At 39.5% G+C, this 19,130-nt stretch overlaps 1 protein-coding gene across 1 annotated transcript in view; it reads left to right on the forward strand.

Moving 5' to 3' along the window:
- Positions 1-19,130, forward strand: part of Rps6ka5 (ribosomal protein S6 kinase, 90kDa, polypeptide 5) — a gene marked incomplete at its 5' end in the record, with an annotated part of 109,010 nt that overhangs the window by 75,015 nt on the left and 14,865 nt on the right. The window contains 6 exons of the mRNA XM_013013341.1: positions 4,726-4,876; positions 8,307-8,468; positions 9,325-9,450; positions 9,728-9,861; positions 10,524-10,617; positions 15,424-15,594. Of these exons, the coding sequence (XP_012868795.1) occupies positions 4,726-4,876; positions 8,307-8,468; positions 9,325-9,450; positions 9,728-9,861; positions 10,524-10,617; positions 15,424-15,594 (838 nt within the window). The remainder of the gene's footprint in view (positions 1-4,725; positions 4,877-8,306; positions 8,469-9,324; positions 9,451-9,727; positions 9,862-10,523; positions 10,618-15,423; positions 15,595-19,130) is intronic.

Genomic DNA, 19,130 nt, shown 5'->3' on the forward strand with positions numbered 1-19,130 from the left:
TTAAGCGTTGGAACTCGAACTCTCTTTTTGGTTGGAGAGAGCTGTGGCGTTTCCCTACTGCCCCGTCGCCATCTTGGTCCCCCCCACCCAATACTAACTTTTTATAAATACTTTGTATTTTCAAGATGTCTGCTCATGTACTTGATTTAACTGTTGATTTATTTTGCTGCCACCTCAATTAAGTTTTACAATATATTTCGGTTAGTGATAGGCAGATCATTCTGAATTTGCTTTCTCAGAATTTTCTTAGTTGTTATGTGCTTACTTTTGCAAGTATATACATGTTTTAAACTGTCTTGCTAAAGTTTTAAGTAATATTTATATTTTCTGCTTTCAAAAGAACAACACTTTCCTCTATCAGATAGGCCTTACTAGTAGTCTTGGGGCTGCTGTGTGGCTTCAGTAGTGACGTGACTCGTGAAATGTTATTTGTGGGACATCAACTCAGAGCCTGTTCTGAGTCTACAGAAAGTTCTGAGATGTATTTGGGCTCACCTGATTAACAGTTCATGCCCAGAGTTCCCATGATCTGTTTTGAAGCAAGAAAAAAAAATTAACTGAGTTCTCACCAATTCACAGCTAAAGCACCTTGGAGGGGGTGAAGCGCAGCATTGGCTTCCACCCCTGCAGGGCCGATTCTGCAGAGCCAGCAGGGGCCTGGGTTCGGATACATGTGTACTCCCATGCCACAGTGGGCTGGAATCTGTAAGAGGATACAGGGGAAGAAACACGGTGTGTCCTCAACACATCTCCAGTCAAAGGCCCTTCCAGACACCTGCACATGGCTTCCCACTCCACAGAGGGCATATCCAGCCATAGTGATGCGTCCAGCAACAGTGTGGGCCGCCCCAGCTGGGGAAGTCAGCATGGCAGCAGTGTCTTCTAACTGCCCACATGCATAGACGCTCCCCCTCCCCAGGACCCCTGTGTGCAGCAGAGCGGTGCAGAAGAAAGCCTTGTCATAGTCCAGAACAAGAAGACCCTTGCGCAGCCTGTTGCCTTTTTTGCCTCTCAGTGCAGTGTGATTCTCTTCCCACAGCCTGGCTGCATCTTGTCACTTTTGTCTTAACCCAGCCCATCTCAAGGAGCCTGTAAATCTGAGGAAAAATGAGGTGAGCCTGCCTCTCCCTCCCTCTAGGCCCTGCCCTAGGGAACTTGAACTCCCATCACCAGCCCCATTTCCAGCAGAAATTCCTTCAGATGGCAGTTCAGTTTCTTCTGACATTCCTCTTTAGTTCCTTAAAAGTGACGGTGCTGACCCCCTTAGCTGTGCACCAGTGCTGTTGTTGGCGAGCCTACCATAAGCTCCCAGGCTAAGGTCTCCTTGTGCTTGTCTTCCAGGCTTGGCATTCAATGAAGCTGTATCTGGTTTCCATTGTTGCTTTTGAGATGGACTGTTGTGGGCATTTCTGCTTTGTATATCATCACAGGACTGGCTGTTACTTTCCATGGCACTGGGCACAAAGGAGACTTCCAGTATGCACTGAAGCCTTCCTGGGACTTAAAAATAACATGGTGCAGAGTCAGTTCCTAATATGTTAGATGTGGGCAAATTTTTCTGCTCTAGTACAGCAAATAGTGAAGGTCACTAACAGTATGCCTCAAAAGCCCTGATCCTAAACACAATTCCTTCCTTCAAAACATACAGTAAAGATGAGAATGGAAAGGCTTTTTTCCTGGGAAAGCAGATTTCAAGTTTCTTTTTCAGACATGCATAGGGCCTACTTTGAGGAGAGGGCTGTCTGCTAATGCTTAAAAATCCTGCAAGCAGTGAGCAATGGGGGAAGCAAAATATCAAGAGAGGAATTCTTTCTTTCTTACTGATCTACCAACCTTTACTTCAAATTCCTAGAATAGAATCCTTGAAGTTGAAGTAGCTTTGATATCAACTGCACTGCTGTAAATTTTTGTCAAACATTATAGCTCTGAGGTGCCAGTGGCTCAGGTCTGTAATCATAGCTACTCAGGAGGCTGAGATCTGAGGCTCACAGTTTGAAGCCAACCCCAGGCAGGAAAGTTTGTGACACTCTTATCTCCAATTAACCACTAAAAAGCCAGAAGTGGAGCTGTGGTTCAAGTGGTAGAGTGCTAGCTCTGAGCAAAGGAACTAAAGGACAGCATGTAGGCCCTAAGTTCGAGCCCTAGGAATGGTACATGCGTGTACTCTCTTTCTCTCTCTCTCTCTCTCTCTCTCTCTCTCTCTCTCTCTCTTCCCTCTGTCTCACACACACACACACAAATTCTAGCTTCAGTCTTTTCTTTTTGTTGGTCGTGGGGCTTGAACTCAGAACCTGGGCACTGTCCTGAGCTCTTTTGCTCTAGGCTACTGCTAAAGGCTACCACTTTTGAGTCACACTGCCACTTCCAATTTTCTGGTGGTTAATTGGAGATGAGCATCTCACAGACTTTCTTTCCCAGTCTGGCTTTGAACGGTGAGCCTCAAATCTCTATCTCCTAAGTAGAGCCAGCAGAGGTTGGCTTCTATTATTTTCAATGGGTACTTGACACAGCTTCTATGCCTGTTTCCTTTATATTTTATTACCTTAGATTGAGGGAGTACAACAATGAGCTTACATTATCAAATAGTTGGTGGATGCCAAATGCTTTTAAGCATAATACATGTTAGCTCACAATTCCCATTTTAGGTGTGTGCTATCATTCCCACTGTACATGTATGAATGAACTTAATTCATTATGTCAAGATTGCACAGCCAGTAAGGAACAGAGTCAGAATCTAACTCTTATCTGGCCTGAGTTCACCATCAATCATACCATGCTATACCATCACACATTTATTTTCTAGTTTTGTCCTGTACGTTATAAAATACATATTGTATTTTTGTTGTAATCCAAATAATAATGCTTGGAAGTGGGACTGTGGCTCAAGTGGTAGTGTACCAACCTTGAGCAAACAAAAACACCATATGTAGGCACTATTCTAGCTCCAATACCAGCACCGTATAGAAGAAGAAAAGAAGGAGGAAGGGTGGGGGAAAGTAAGAGAAGGAGGAGTAGGAAGAGGAGAAAGTACTACCAAATAACACTTCGTTATAAACCACAGTAATAAAATAGCTCTTGGTCTTCATGAATATTATGTTGAAGTCTTAATTTTAGTTAATTCCCTCCAATAATTTTACTCATTAAATTATTGATCTGGGGGCTGGGAAGGTGGCTCAGTGATGGAGTGCTTGCCTTGCATGCATGAGGCCCTGGGTTCAATTTCTCAGCACCACGTAAGCAGAAAAAAGCCAGACGTGGTGTTATGACTCAAGTGGTAGAGCGCTAGCCTTGAGCTGAAGAGCTGAGGGACAGCGCCTAGGCCCAGAGTTCAGGCCCCATGACCAGCAAAAAATAATAATTATTATTGATCTGTCTTTTCATGGGAAAAGGGTCAAGTGGATTGGATTGATTTCTTCTGGGACTGCAGAATAAATTTCTCATCAAGAAATGCATTTACTTTAAAAAAAAAAACTTTTTCTATAGTAATTAGATTTTCCTCTCTGTATTCCACCTTCCTGGAAAGGCTTTCTGTCTTTGAGATAGTAGCAATAATGAAGCAGGTGCTTTCACCCTGTGAAAAACCTAGCTTTTTTGCCAGTCCTGGGGCTTAAACTCAGGGCCTGGGCACTCTCCTTGAGCTAAGCTAGTACTCTGACATTTGAGCCACAGCTCCACTTTTATCTTTCTTAGAAGTTAATTGGAGATAAAAGTCTCAGGGATTTTCCTTTCTAGACTGGCTTTGAATGGTGATCCTCAGATATTAGCCCTCTAAGTATAGGCATGAAACACCAGCGCATGGCTTCTGGGTGCCCATTTTCAGAAATCAAAAACTGATCCCTATCCAGTTGATTCAGATTTGCTCTAGGTAGGTCAGCCTCCCTTATGAGCCGTCTGGGCTAAAGGCACAGGGAAAGAGCAGTAACATGGAGGAGGCTTCAGCATTTTCAATTTGAGTGCTGAATTTGCTTACCTGAATTTGTAATGAGTTGTTTATGTAGTAAAGTCTCTAACTGAAGGGGATAGACTATTAATGGGCAGTCTACTATAGCCTAAAGTTCCCCTTTTGTTTTTGTTTTCCTTAGTGGAATATATTGAACTGGGGACTGGAAGCATGTCTCCAGTGGTAGAGCTCCACCCATGAGAGAAAAAGCTGAGTGATTGTGCAAGGACCTGAGTTCAAGCCCTAGTACCAACACAAAAGAAGAAAAATATTTGGGGGGCTGGGAAGGTGGCTCAGTGGTAGAGCGCTTGCCTTGAATGCATGAGGCCCTGGGTTCGATTCCTCAGCACCACAAAAGCAAAAAAAGAAAAAAAGCCAGAAGTGGCCATGTGGCTCAAGTGGTAGAGCACTAGCCTTTAGCTGAAGAGCTGAGGGACAGCGCCCAGGCCCAGAGTTCAGGCCCCACGACCGGACCCCCCCAAAAAAAAAAGAAAGAAAAGAAAAATATTTGGGATTGTAGCTTTCCATTAAGATGGGCTTATATTGAGAAATGATCCAATACTTCTCATTCTTGCTTATTTGAGTTTTAGAAATTTGACTGGATGATATTTCATTTTTTAATACTTTTTCAACTATATTGAGGCTAATTATTGATTCATCTTAAATATCTTTTCTGACATTAAGTCCAATAATAACATGTTTCACCATAGATGGTTTCACTAAAAATGTTATTACTATAACTTCACTTTCTGGTTGTGTTAACATCAAGTTTTATCTGCCTACAGGAGAATATTAAAAAGTGAGCCACCGTATCCCCAAGAAATGAGTGCTCTAGCTAAAGACCTCATTCAGCATCTTCTGATGAAAGATCCCAAGAAAAGGCTGGGATGTGGCCCAAGGGATGCAGATGAAATCAAAGAACACCTCTTTTTTCAGGTAAAGTTTAGTGAATTTAAAATTTAGAGTTTCATACTTCTGCTGTGTTTTGCAAGTTCAACATTCTTGGAGTTCACTTTCCACCTACTTTCACCTACATTGTACTTTTCTTTTAAAATGGAAAAGACTTTCTAGGAAGGACCAGAGTTTATTTGTAAAAACCTTGGGGCTGGGAAGGTGGCTTAGTGCTAGCAGGTTGCCTTGCGTGCATGAGGCCCAGGGTTCAATTCCTCAGCGCCACATAAGAAGGGAAAGCCAGAAGTGGTGCTGTGGATCAAGTAGTAGAGTGCTAGCCTTGAGCTGAAATGCTGAGGGACAGTGCCCAGGCCCAGAGTTCAAGCCCTGAGACTGACCAAAAAACAACAACAACAAAAAACAAAACAAAAAAAACCTTAAATGGTCTTTTCCTCTGTAAATGCATGGTCAGTGGAGAAACAGAATAGCATTCCATTTTTCCATCCTACAGTAGTTTGTAGCATCTGTAACATATATTCTCATTGTGTCTGATTGTGCTTTTCCAAAATGCAAATGAGACCATTCCATGGCATAGCAATTGATCTGTTCAATTTAGTTTTCTCAGTTTATTCCAAGTAAACACCAAAATACTGAATTACTGACTGATAGCATAAAAGAGGCATCCAAGTTATATTTTATTTTTATTCTGTAATCTTTTGTATAATCACTAAAACAAATGAAAAAGACCAAGCTAAAACAAAGATGGGTTTTCATGTTATTTATTGTTTTTAAAATAAAGAAAAATGAGGCCGGAGTGTATTTCAGTGGTAAATTACTTGCTTAGCCTGTATCAGACCTTGAACTTGTTCCCCAGCATAACAGATATATGTGTGTGGGGGGGGTGTTTGTGTGTGCACATGGTAGAAAAAAAGTATAAAAACTTGAAAATCAAACCATCTCAGCATTTCTATAGTCAAAAATGAGCAAGCAGTCGTCTCTAAATGTAATCACTAAAAATTATTGCTGTACAACTTCCAGAGTGCAGTAACCATGAGAAGTACATTGGATATAAGTTGAACTCAATATGGCATTTCATAAATACATATGGCTTAAGAAGAATGCGATTTAAACAAACTTTCAAATGTCTTGTCAGTTTGGCTTAAAAGTTGACAATCAGATAAAATTTAATCATTTTCCTAAGATACTGTTCTCCATTGTTTTCTGTTTTTATCATTTTGGGGATATTCCTTTCATATTAGAAGAATTTTTATTCTTAATGGCTTAGATAGTAATTTTAATCTGCTTAATTACTTTGACTTTTTATAATTAGAAAGGATTTTTTAAATAACAGACTCTTGGAAAGCTGGAAATCCTTCTTGTAAAGATCTTAATAGTCCTTTCTTTATAAATGGTACATGGATGGAAGATCAAAATAGCATTCATTTTTCTATTTATTCATTATTTTCCTGCCAACAACATATTTCTTTAAATCCCTTTACTTTAGAAAGTTTCTCTTACTGTCATTATAGTTGTCTAGTACAAATCATGCTTCTCAATGGGAGTCGTTATAGCCGCATACAGGAAAAGAGCTAAACTGATTTAATAATTTTATTTCCATTACCTTCAAGGAACATAATAAGAACAGATTGTGATGGTTGATTAAACTTGATCAATTTCTTCCACCAAGAAGGACAAGTTTTTACATGTTCCATCATTGAAATTAACCTACATATCATCTTATTCTGTGAATAATGCTTTTTTTCTTAATAATACATAAAATAATGGTATATTTTACTATCAATCTGAAGACATAATAATTGGAAATCTGTAGATTTCAGTTCAGCAGGTATTATCTGAGGTTGTTTGAAGTGACAGAAGGAACATTAAGAGGAGAGAGTTGAATTTGAATAATATAAAATGTGTCATTTAGCTGACAGTTCTGATTTGGGTGGAAAGGTAGCATAGATTTCTTTGGGGAATAAGAAACAGCATCTCAAATGCTTGACTACAGTTAGAAGAGAAAAGAGCAACTACATCACCATGTTAATTAAACTTTAGACATAACTAATGCTTGATTCACAGTGAGGTGTTTTTTTTTTTAATGCTGGGTCTGGGCCTTGAACTCAGGGCCAAGGCACTGTCCTTTAGCTTGTTTGCTCAAGGCTGGCACTATGCAACTTGAGCAACAACACTTCCAGCTTTGTGTGTGTGCGTGCACATGCGCACACACGTGCATGTGCACCAGTCCTGGAACTTGAACACCAGGCCTGAGTACTCTCCCTGAGCTTATATGCTCAAGGCTAGCACTCTACCACTTGAACCACAGTTCTACATCCAGCTTTTTGATGTTTAGTTGTTGTAAGAGTCTTACAGACTTTCCTGTGCAGGCTGGCTTTGAACCTTGATCCTCAGATCTCAGCTTTCTGAGTAGCTAGGATTACAGCCATGAGCCAAGTGGGTACCCAGTTACTTCTAGCATTTTGCTGGCTAGGATTTTTGCTGCTCAGATTTGTCTGCCTGGGCTGGCTGTGAACAAAGATCCCTTAGGTATCAGCCTATTGAGTAGCTAGGATTACAGGCATGACCACCTGTAACTGGCAAGTGAGCTTATTTTTCATTCTGTGCAGGTGATCTAGAGGAAAAGCAAGTGTAGCAGAAGAATTGAATGAAATGGCCTCTAAAAAATCTGCCCACCACTAGTACTGAGTTTCTAGATTTAAGGAAAATTTTTTACATCAGTGAGAAAGGATTCCTGTTACATTGGCATCTAGTGTACAAAATATTGTCTACTGTATTGAATATATTTTTTTTACTATATGGAAAGTAGCCAGTAAAACATTTGTCAGAGAAGGAAAAAATAAAAAGACAAGAATGTTTCCTTGAAATTAATGTTCATATTCATAAAACATTTTAAAGCCCTTTATTGTGGTTTGGTTTGAATTTTTTTATTTTATTGTATTTTTTGTCAATTACAGGGATTGAACCTAGGCCCTGTGTGTTGTTCTGAGTGCCTTTGAACAAGGCTAGTGCTTTACCACTTTGAGCCACAGCTCCACTTCTTGTTTTTGAGTGGCTAATTGGAGATAAGAGCCTCACTAACTTTCCTGCCTGGGCTGGCGTTGAGCCGTAGTCCTCAGATCTCAGTCTCCTGAGTAGCTATTTAGCTCTTTCTCAGAAGATTGTGGACAAAAGTACTTTTCCTGTTATCTCTAAAAATGACCAGGTGTGTTGGTGCCCCCCAGAGGACACTGTGGGAATCCTGGAGAGGAACAGCTGGAGCTCACTTTCAGATCTGCATCAGCTGGAGCGGGGTCTGAAAATAGACTCCTACATATTTTTAATTATCAGTTTGAAACATATGCCCTTATTTTTAGTCTCTGTCCTTATTGATCAACCAAAGTCTAATCTATACTTGCTATTCATAGAACTATATTTTGGCTTGTTGCTTTATCCCAATCTTCGTTCTCTGCTTTAGAAAATAAACTGGGATGACTTAGCTGCTAAAAAAGTGCCTGCACCATTTAAGCCAGTCATCCGAGATGAATTAGATGTGAGCAACTTTGCTGAAGAGTTTACAGAAATGGACCCTACCTATTCTCCGGCTGCCCTGCCCCAGAGCTCTGAGAGGCTGTTTCAGGTAATCCACAGGGAGCGTGCCTGCGTTCTCTGGCCAGGCGTGCTTCAGAGAGAACTTCCATTTTCTTGAGTTCAGTCACTTTTTTTAGTACCTTGATTGTATTTTTTAAGAAGTTAGTTGTATTTATAAGCAAACTTTTATCAACTATGTGAGATTTTGGGATTTGAATAGGAAGTTGTTCCCTCCCCTCTTCTCCTTCCCTCCCGTTCCCTCCTCTACCATCCCCTCATCCCCTCTCTCCTTCCTCTTTTCTCCTTCCTTCCTTCCCTCTCCATCCCTCCCTCCTTCTCTCTCTCATCTTCTTTCTCTCTTTCTCTCTCTCCCTTTCTTTCTTTCTCTTTCTCTTTCTTCTTTCTCTTTCTCTCTCTCACTTTCTTTCTTTCCTTCCTTCCTTCTTTCTTTCTTTCCTTCCTTCCTTCTTTCTTTCTCTCTTTCTTTCCTTTCTTTCTTTCTTTCTTTCTTTCCTTTCTTTCTTTCTTTCTTTCTTTCTTTCTTTCTTTCTTTCTTTCTTTCTTTCTTTCTTTCTTTCTTTCTTTCTTTCTTTCTTTCGTCTTGGTTATTTAACAAACAGAAGTTTATTTCTTGACCACACTGTAGGTTTGGTATGTGTGGTCACCTGCAGGAGGAAGCTTTTTCTACCTTGATTATTGAACTGGTTTCATTTTACCAGAAGGTGGCATTATATCTCCTTCTAAAAGCATTTTTTCTAGACAATTGAGATAACCCTCATTTGGAATTGCAAGTGAAGTAAGATTGCATTCATCTCAACAAATATTCGAATGTCTTTCTGATCACGAACTAGTCCATGCCAAACTGCAAAGCAAATTTTCTTTTGCCATTCCTTCCCTTTTTTTAGGGTTACTCCTTTGTTGCTCCTTCTATCCTCTTCAAGCGTAATGCAGCTGTCATAGACCCCCTCCAGTTTCACATGGGAGTGGAACGTCCTGGAGTGACAACCGTTGCCAGGAGTGCCATGACAAAGGTTCGTGCATGTGGTTCCCAGTGGTGCACATGTGGCCCCCATAAGCACTTAAATGTGAGCAATAATCAGTGTGCTAAGGCCAGTGGATTGGAAGTACTCAACTAATGTGTCATTTTAGAAAATGGATAAGTAAATGGAAATTCGCCTTAGAGAAGTAGTATCAATTTGAACAATTCCTCTTAATAATGATAGAGGATTATCTGATACTTTCATACTCCACAGTTTTACACAGTCTTTGTGTATCACCTTTTCTTAAGTGTTGTTACTTTCTCATCAGGACTCTCCATTCTATCAGCACTATGACCTAGATCTAAAGGACAAACCACTTGGTGAAGGAAGCTTTTCCATCTGTCGAAAGTGCATACACAAAAAAAGTAACCAGGCATTTGCAGTCAAGATAATCAGTAAAAGGTATGGGCACTTATAACAGTCTTTATCCTACTCAATGAATTCTGTAAATTAAGACATTTTTGTTGGAAAGGGTAACTAACGGTATGTAAGATTTTCTACCCTTGGGCTTAACCACTTGGCTTATTATTTCATCTGTGATACTCCTAGGTCCAATCAGTATTTTCTGATGAAGTCATCTATTTCAGACAATCATAATCTGATGTGCTTTTGAGGTCCTTATGGGAAGACTTTCTTGTGGTGATAACATATTTAATCAGACTTGTTAGGGATTTCGGCAGCTATTGATTGCTATTTCTGCTAGTTGAATATTTGAAATACTTTTCTCTGAAATTATTTAGTAAGCTCTTGGTAGCTTTGAGAGCCAGCGAGTTGTTTTGATAACTGCTTATTACCTGCATGATTACATGTTCCATTACCAAATTATGAGGCAAGTTGAGCATCCATTTCTGTGTATAACTAGCTCATAGCTGACTCAGAGTAATTTTCTCCAGAAAAAAAAAACTGCTTACCTTTCTTGTGGGTGGTAAGATTCATTACTTTTAGGGAAACCTCATTGTACAAGTAGATTTCACTATAAATAAAAACAAAGTTAGGTTTGGGGCAATCACAACATAAAAGCTTGCTGGAAGAGACAAGTAGATTCTAGTTATTTCATCTTACAGGATGGAAGCCAATACCCAGAAAGAAATAACGGCTCTGAAACTGTGTGAAGGCCACCCCAATATTGTGAAGCTGCATGAGATTTTTCATGATCAGGTATTCCATATGTGTGTTTGTTGTTTAATGAGTTCATATGTGGGATAATTCACATATGGAGTTCTATTCCGCATCAGTTTTGTTGGTGCTACTGAGTTAGTCAAGGATGTGGAACATTATCCAGCCACCAGGAAGGATAGAGAAACACATACACACACATACACACACACACACACACACACACACACACACACACACCACACGCATTCTTACTCAAATCAATCAATCACTTCTGCCTTCTTCACTCAGCCCTTACAACCTGTAGCATGAAAGAACAGAGATATGAACTCAGTGTCGCTGTCACAGGCTGCAATGTACTGGTGCCAGTACAGCTGCTTCCAACTGTGGCTTAATCACTCATATCTCTCAGTACATGGTAATGTTCCTTGCACTTCTAAAGTAGAACATAGAGTTTTAAGGACAGACAAGAAGCAAAAGGGCAAGGTTCATCCCCTTCATCTCCTGTTCCAAGTGGCAAAATCTATGTGGGCTCCAGGCTAAGTCCTGCTCCACCTCCATTCCCCATTCTGCTTTCCAGCAGGAAGCTAACAGAAGCATGTCACTTGGGGTATGAGAGGAGTGCCATTGTATCTTGCCCCACCTGTCATCTTCCATGTCTGAAATTGCACCATTACAGCATGAGCAGGAATGGAATCATTCCTGCTCAGAGCCAAGTGGAAGCACAGAAACTAAAATCAGTCCTAAGTATGGTTTGCCTAAGGGTCATGAGATTTCTACCAAGATCAAATAGCAAGTTGGTGAAAAATCTCATAGGCAGAACCTGATCCCTAGATGTGGGCATTCCTCATTGTGCAGCTGTGACAGCCATGGGCAGGATAATGGGGACTCAGCTCTACCACAGTGACATCTCCCAAAGTACCATGGCTAAGAATGGTAAATCCATCAGGGTGAAGTCATGCAGCAACAGGAGTAGCACTGTAACTATTTAATAACTGTTTCCATTTATAATCACATGCTTTGTGTGCTCCAGGGACTGGGCCAGACACTGTACAGATCATCTTAGACCTTACCATAACTCTGAGGGGAGAAAACAAAAAATCACAGAAGTTCAGTAACAGTGTGAGTAGTTATGGCTGGGATTTGAGTGCAACCATTAAACTTCAGAGCCCAACAATCTTTTAATTACTTTGTTCTTCTGTCTTAGAGGAGGCAGAAACACAACCTGCTCTTTACATCATGCAGTAAGCACCCAAAACCGTCATTGTCCTTTACTTGTTCTTTGGTTCTCATAGTCTTTGAAGCAAGGGTTCAGGGGGAATGCTCTCTTGGTTGCCCCCTACCTCTCATCTGATCAATTTATTCATTTTTTATAGAGAGAGGGAAACTGTCCTCTAGAGGTGCTAGAGAATAGTCTAGACATACTTTGTTCCTAAAGGAAATTCATGCATCAATCAGAGAATCAGAGAATGACCTTTGAAATCTGGCCTTATGCTTTTGTACTTGTTCTCCTAACCCTAGCTATTCCTAGCCCGTGTTTGAACTCTGACTAATGTCAGATCTCAGAACTATAGTACTGTTTTTTAAATTTATGTCATAAGTTAATTATTTGCTATTTTTACATTTGAGAGATACCAAAATAGCCAGATGCATGTGATTCATGCCTGTAACACTGGCTACTCAGGAGGTTGAGATCTAAGAATTGTGGTTCAAAGTCAGCTCAGGCAGAAAAACTCCATGAGACTGTGTGTGTGTGTGTGTGTGTGTGTGTGTGTGTGGTGGTGTGTGCTGTGTGTGAGTGTCTCTCCATGTGTGTCCCTCGGGAGCTTGACCTCTGGGCCTGGGTGCTGTCCCTCAGCTCTTTAGCTCAAGGCAAGCACTCTACCACTTTAGCCACAGTGCCACTTCCAGTTTTCTGGTGGTTTATTGGAGATAAAAGTCTCATGGACTTTCCTGTCCCTGCTGGCTTTGAACCTCAATCCTCAGATCTCAGCCTCCTGAGTAGCTAGGATTATAGGCATGAGTCATCTTCAGTTAACTAAAAAACACAGAAGCCAAGATGTGGCTCAAGTGGTAGAGCACTATCCTTGAGCATAAAAGCTCAAGGACAGTGCCCAGATTCCTGAAGTCAAGCCCCAAGACTAGCACAGACTGAAAAAGAATTACCAAAATGTAACTTGTCCTACAATATAATACTAGTATATTATGTTCATACTGCTATAAATACAGTTCTCATTCTAATCAGGGTGGTAAAATATACTTTCAGTTATTCCTGTGATGGTTATACAGCGTTTGTTTCACAATGTGTAACATTGATCCAGGTTGGCTCCTCAGCCTTAAGCTGTGCAATAGTACAGCTCTTTTTATGTAGAATGACCTGTGTTTTGCTCAGAGTTCCTACTGCTGTGCATATATACATGCATTCCTGTTATAACAAAGCACCTCAAACTTAAGATAATGCATATTTATTTTCTTAATAAATGGAGATCCAAAGGCCAAAATCAGTCTCACTGGCTTATAGTCAAAGAGGGGACAGACAAGGTTCCTTCTGGAGACTATTAGGGGTAGTTTGTTTATTTTCCTTTGGGACTTTCTATTCAATAATCTCTTCTTTTGTCCCATCTGATATCGTGGATGCTGATGGATAATCAAGATAATCTTCCCATCTCAAGATCTTTAACTTGCTGAGAATGATGGCACTAACCCATAATTCCAGTGCTCTGGAGACTGAGGCAGGAAATATCTTGAGTTTCAAGGTTTGAAGCCAGCCTGAACTTACCCTGTCTTAGGGGGAAAAAACTACTGAAAGTCCCTTTTTCCACCTAAGGTTAAAAAAATAGGCTCTGAAGTTTAGGTCATTGACGACTTTGGAGGACTTTTATTTGAGGAACTGTGTATAGATTTTTCTCATTGTTGGCTACAATTTTAGAGGTAAAGTAGCATCCCCAAGATCACAGGAAACACAGCCTGGGGTGATGACACACCCCTGGAATCCCAGCACTTGGAAGCCTGAAGCAGGAAGATCACGTGTTTGAAGCTAGTCTAGTCTCCATAATGGGATTCTATCTCACAAAGGAAACAGAGAAAGTCGGGGAGAGAGAGAACAAGAACAGAAACAAAACAATACATTTTTGGGGCATGGGGCGGGGAGTACTAGGGATTGAACTCAGTGCCTTGTGCTTAGGAAATCTCACCTCCAAGTCCCCTTTTACCCTGGTCATTTTCAAGGTAGGTTCTTGGGCTAGATTGGGCTGCCTTCCTCCTGCTGTGCTTCTTGGTGTCACTGGATGACAGAGATGCACCACTGCCCCAGCCACTGAGACAACAAGCATGCACACTATACCCAGCCATTGGTTGAGATGGAGTCTCACAAAACTTTTTTTTTTTCCTTTGGTCAGTCATGGAGCCTGGACACTGTCCCTCAACTCTTCAGCTCAAGTCTAGTGCTCTACCACTTGAGCCACAGCGCCACTTCTGGCTTTTTCTGTTTATGTGGTACTGAGGAATCAAATCCAGGGCCTCATGCATGCAAGGCAAGCACTCTACCACTGAGCCACCTTCCCAGCCCCTCACAAACCTTTTTATACCTAAGCTGACCTCAGACTACAATCACTCAATCTACCTCACACATAACTATGATTACAGGCTTGGGATCAGTTTTCATATTAAACTTGTTGTTTGTACTAGATGCCAGTGGTTCATGCCTGTAAATCCTAGCTACCCAAAAGGCTGTGATCTGAAATTTGTGGTTCAAAGCTATCCCACACAGGAAAGTTCATGAAAGTCTTTATCTCCTATTAACTACTAAAAAAGTTGGAAGTGGAACTGTGGCTTAAGTGGTAGAGTGCTAGCCTTGAGCAAAAAAAGCATAGGGATAGCACCTTAGCCCTAAGTTCAAGCCTCAAGATAAGTACACAGACAAAAAAAAGTTGTTTTCCCTTTACAATCCCTCTGATATGTCAGCATAGTGTACTTATAATTGTTTTTTAGGCAACAGTTTTCTGAGTTTTGCTAATTCCAGAAACATTTGTTGAGTGATGTTGGCACTAATACAGTACCTGAATGTGAACACTAACATTTTTTCTAAACTATTCGTGTTTATTTAAGAGCTAATGTAAGTGTTTTTCAGTAGCTCTTATGTTGTTTTCTTTATGGAGATATATACAAGCATAGTAAACATATCAGTTACCAAGTATTTAATTGGGATCAAAAACAATTATTAAAGAACATACATGGTGAGTTAGAGATATTTGCAAAGGAGTGCTAACAGGAATCCTGCAATTAACAGTACTACTTTTCAACAGGTAAATTTGCCACTAAGCGGGTTTACCAGACCTGATGTGGATAATTGCCCAAACCTAATTAGTAACGTGAATTATTTACAATAGAAACTTCAGATCATTGTCAGCATGAGATCATACTTTAAAAAGGAAGGTGGGAATGAAATTCAAGTGAAAAGAAAAGAAGTCAAGGGAACCATAAATAAAGATTTCACTGCAGTGCTTGAAATGTTCCATTTCTGAAGAATCAATTTTCCTAACAATTTCCAAAATAGAATTTGTAGAAGGCCACATTATTTTTCCTTCAACTCTTTCCGCTAAAATACAATAATTGATATTTGTTTTAACAAGAGATTATTTAAATATACTGGTGATTGATAAGAATCAGTGAGTACTTTATATAGTAATAGATGTCTCCTTTTCAAGCAATCCTTTGCAAGGATTGCTACTGGCTATAAAAAAAAAAACCTAATTAAAATCAACTGGGGGAAAAAAAAAGCAAAAAAATCCTGAACAAAAAGGGAAGCCCCCCCCCTTTCAATAAAACCCCATATTATTCTTTTTCTAGCTTCATACATTTCTAGTGATGGAACTTCTAAATGGAGGAGAACTGTTTGAGCGCATCAAGAAAAAGAAACATTTCAGCGAGACTGAAGCCAGCTATATCATGCGGAAGCTCGTTTCCGCTGTAAGCCATATGCACGACGTTGGAGTGGTACACAGAGATCTGAAACCCGAGGTATAGTACAGTATATCCCCCAATAATTGTGAGGTATAAAGCAATCTCCTCTAATAATTATTGGGTATAAAGTAATCTGTATCTCCAAATAGTTGTGAGGTTTTAGGGAGGATTGTTTGAACCACTCTCCTCAAGGCTAAGCGGATACTGGAATATATGTTTCTTAGAATTTCTTCTTCTTTTTTCTGTGTCAGTCTAAAATAAACCTTGTCCTTTTTTGCCAGCTGATCATCTTAAGGTTATATTTGTAAGCGTGAGAGTCTTTTAAGGAAAAAATACTTTACACAGCAGTTGTGTGCTAAAAATAGTAATGGAAAATTTTGTAGCAGGAAATAATATCCCCTTCTATATGTGTTCCATTTGGGAGAGGCTTTTTGTTTAGGGATATATTTTTCACATTTGTAATCAAATTGATTAGCTTCTGAATAGAAGAGTGTATAATTATAGTCTGCATACTTACGCATGAAGCCATTGTCTTGGTTATTCAATTAGGCCATCTCTCTACCTGCTTTTTCCATGCTCATATATTGTCATGTGTATGGAACCTATGACAACACAAAGCAGCAGCCTTTTATATATCTCTTCTTTCAAAAAGTTAATAAGAAAAAATAGTTAATAAGGAAGGTTCTAACACAGTGATTCCTTGTTAGCATAAGAATAAGAAAATTCCTAGCACTTTAGAAACCAACAAAATAATAATGAAAAATGAAACAAAAAAACAGTTTATAAGACAATGACAGTGAATCATTTTCATATGCTAAATAATGCATATTCCCTCTCCAAAATAGAACTTTTATTTTTAGTTCCCATGCGAATATAATGCATTTTCAAGCACAAAAAAGTATTTCTCTGGAAGCACTATTTTTGCCTTTAAATATCTGAATTTTTAGAGAAAAAGGGTGTTTGGAAAAATGGGAATCTGCATTCACATAAATGCTCATCTGACAGTATGTGTGGAGGACTGGTCCTAAGACCCCTCCCCTCCTATCTCCCTGGTACCAGACCCCGAGATGCTCAAGTTCCTTATAAAAATGGTAAATTATTTGCACAAAAAAACTACACATATCCTCCAACGTACTTTCAATCCTCCATAGATTACTTATAAAGCCTAATGCAATGTAAATGCTATGTAAATAGTTGCTATGCTGTATTTTTTAAGGAATAATGACAAGGAAAAATAAATTTATAAACATTCAGCATAGCTGCAGGATTTTTGTTGTTTTGCCTTGTTTTTAAGGTTTTTTTGTTTTGTTTTGTTTTGTTTTTGCTGGTCCTGGGGTTTGAACTCAGGGGGCCTGGGCACTGTCCCTGAGCCTTTGTCCTCAAGGCTAGTACTCTACCGTTTGGGCCAAAGCGCCACTCCTGGTGTTTTCTGAGTAGTTTGTTGGAGATAAGCATCTTGGACTTTACTGCCTGGATTGGCTTCAAACCATGATCCTCAGATCTCAGTCTCTTGAGTAATTAGGGGAGTATAGGCGTGAGCCACCATTGCCCAGCTTTTGTTTTTAAGTGTTTAATCCATGGTTCATTATAGCCATGGTGCTGGAACTCATGGATATAGAGGGCTGGCTCTAATTGATTTATTTCGTTAAAGTGTTTGAATTTCTGCCTTGTACATTCTGTTACTGTTAGTTTGCATTACTAATCAATCAGAAGTGGATTGTGTTTCTTGAACTTGGAAATACGATCGCTCCCTGCTTCCTTCATCATAATTCTCACTCTCCTACGAAACGCCCCCTGAAAATATGGTGCTCTGTGCATTGGAGATTAGTTTTCTATTTTTAAATGTAAAAGCACACCACTTAAATGTTTTCTTGATAGACAAGAAACAGCCATGTAGTTTTTTTAATGGAAAAGATCTGTTGCATGGCTGTGTAGCATTCATTTTCACATGTTACATTCTTTGATAACTGGCCATCCATCTGTCATGAGTCTCAAATGAGGCGGCTGTCCTCTGCAGTAGAATTTAAATTTGCCTTTCTACTTTCCTGATACAAAGATCCTTAGGTAGCTTAAGTCTTCTCATTGGTTCTAAGATTTTTCTTTTATTTGAGTTAAAGCAGAATTGTTAGATTATTTGAAAGCACTCCACTAAAACTTAACCTTAAATTTTGGAGAGATGACAATGTACCTTAGAACATTTTTACAATCATATAGTTTTTCCTTTGACTTTTAAATGGCAGAGTATATTATTTCCAAACCAAAAATTGACTCTCTTTTCCGTGTAGCATTTTAAGATCTGATTATATATTTTGTGGCATTCATTTTCTGCATTGGCAAAATCCTAAATTTTAGGTGAGAATCAGATAAGTTTAGAAGCTGGCTGACATTCTTAGTAGACTACTTTGTATTTTTCGAACTAATCCAATCTCCTTCAAAGATAAAGAAAAGTTACATATATGGAATGAGTTTCAGGAAGACCTTAAAATGAGGACAGAGGGGAATGCCTGGCTCCTTCCTGCCTACTGGTTCTTTGCCTGAACACACACCTCCAAGGAGTTATCTCTCCATTTTATGCCTGAGAACTGGAGGTAAGGAAGTGAGCAGGGACAGGAGGAATGTGGATTCGTCACAAATTAATGTGAATGTTATCATCCCTTCAAGAAGTAAGATCAAGAGCCTGTTTCTTCAGCCTTAATGTGGAATAAACTTAAGCCATTTCCAAAGACTTATCAGACCCATGAGAACAGGGGCAAGACACATTTCTTACCCCACTGGGTACCATAGCATGTTCCCTGAACTAGAGGAGCTCAGGCATGCTGCTGAAAGACATCTCCCAAGCATTGAGAAGTGACCCCTGTGGAACTGAAAACTTAAGACTTTCCAGTTTTGGGGAATTTTTTGCTTTTCTTTCCTCCCATTTGATTCATTTTTACCTTTTACATGAAAAGCCTTAAAAGTTTTTCTTCCTTGTATCGATAAAGTTTCCTATGATGTCTTTATTTCAGCCTACATGGTATTGACAAAGCAGATGATGTTTGAGATCTGGGAATAAGGTAACCACTATGAGTACGTAACAGATTTTGGTAAAAATAGTATAATCAGATTCATTTGAGGTACTATTTTGGTATACCTGTACTGACTAAAATGTATATATTGGTATAATTAGTATTTATTAAGCATGTGAAATGTACAAAAGTAACAGAGGAAAGCTAAGTGATCTAGAGTCCTTGTTAGATGGGTGATTCAAGAAAACAAATGTTTTTTGAATATGTGAGACACATCTCTCAACATCAAAAAAATTTTTTTAAAGGCTTGAGATCTGAGGATCACAGTTCGAAGCCATCTGGACAGAAAGGTCCCCATGACACTCTTATCTCTGATTAAATACTCAAAAACTGGTAGTGCTGCTGTGGCTCAAAGTGGTAGAACACTAGCCTTGAGCAAAAGAGCTCAGGGACAGCACCCAGGCCGGGAGTTCAAGCCCCATGACCAATAACAACAAAAAAAAGTGAAAAAGATTTTTTTTTACTGTTTTGTGAAAATATTTCTGAAATATAATACATAGCTCAACTTGTGTTTTCTTTAATAGCCTA

Source organism: Dipodomys ordii, unplaced genomic scaffold (assembly GCF_000151885.1).
Source record: "Dipodomys ordii isolate 6190 unplaced genomic scaffold, Dord_2.0 Scaffold2, whole genome shotgun sequence".
In the NCBI taxonomy this organism is placed as follows: Eukaryota; Metazoa; Chordata; class Mammalia; order Rodentia; family Heteromyidae; genus Dipodomys; species Dipodomys ordii.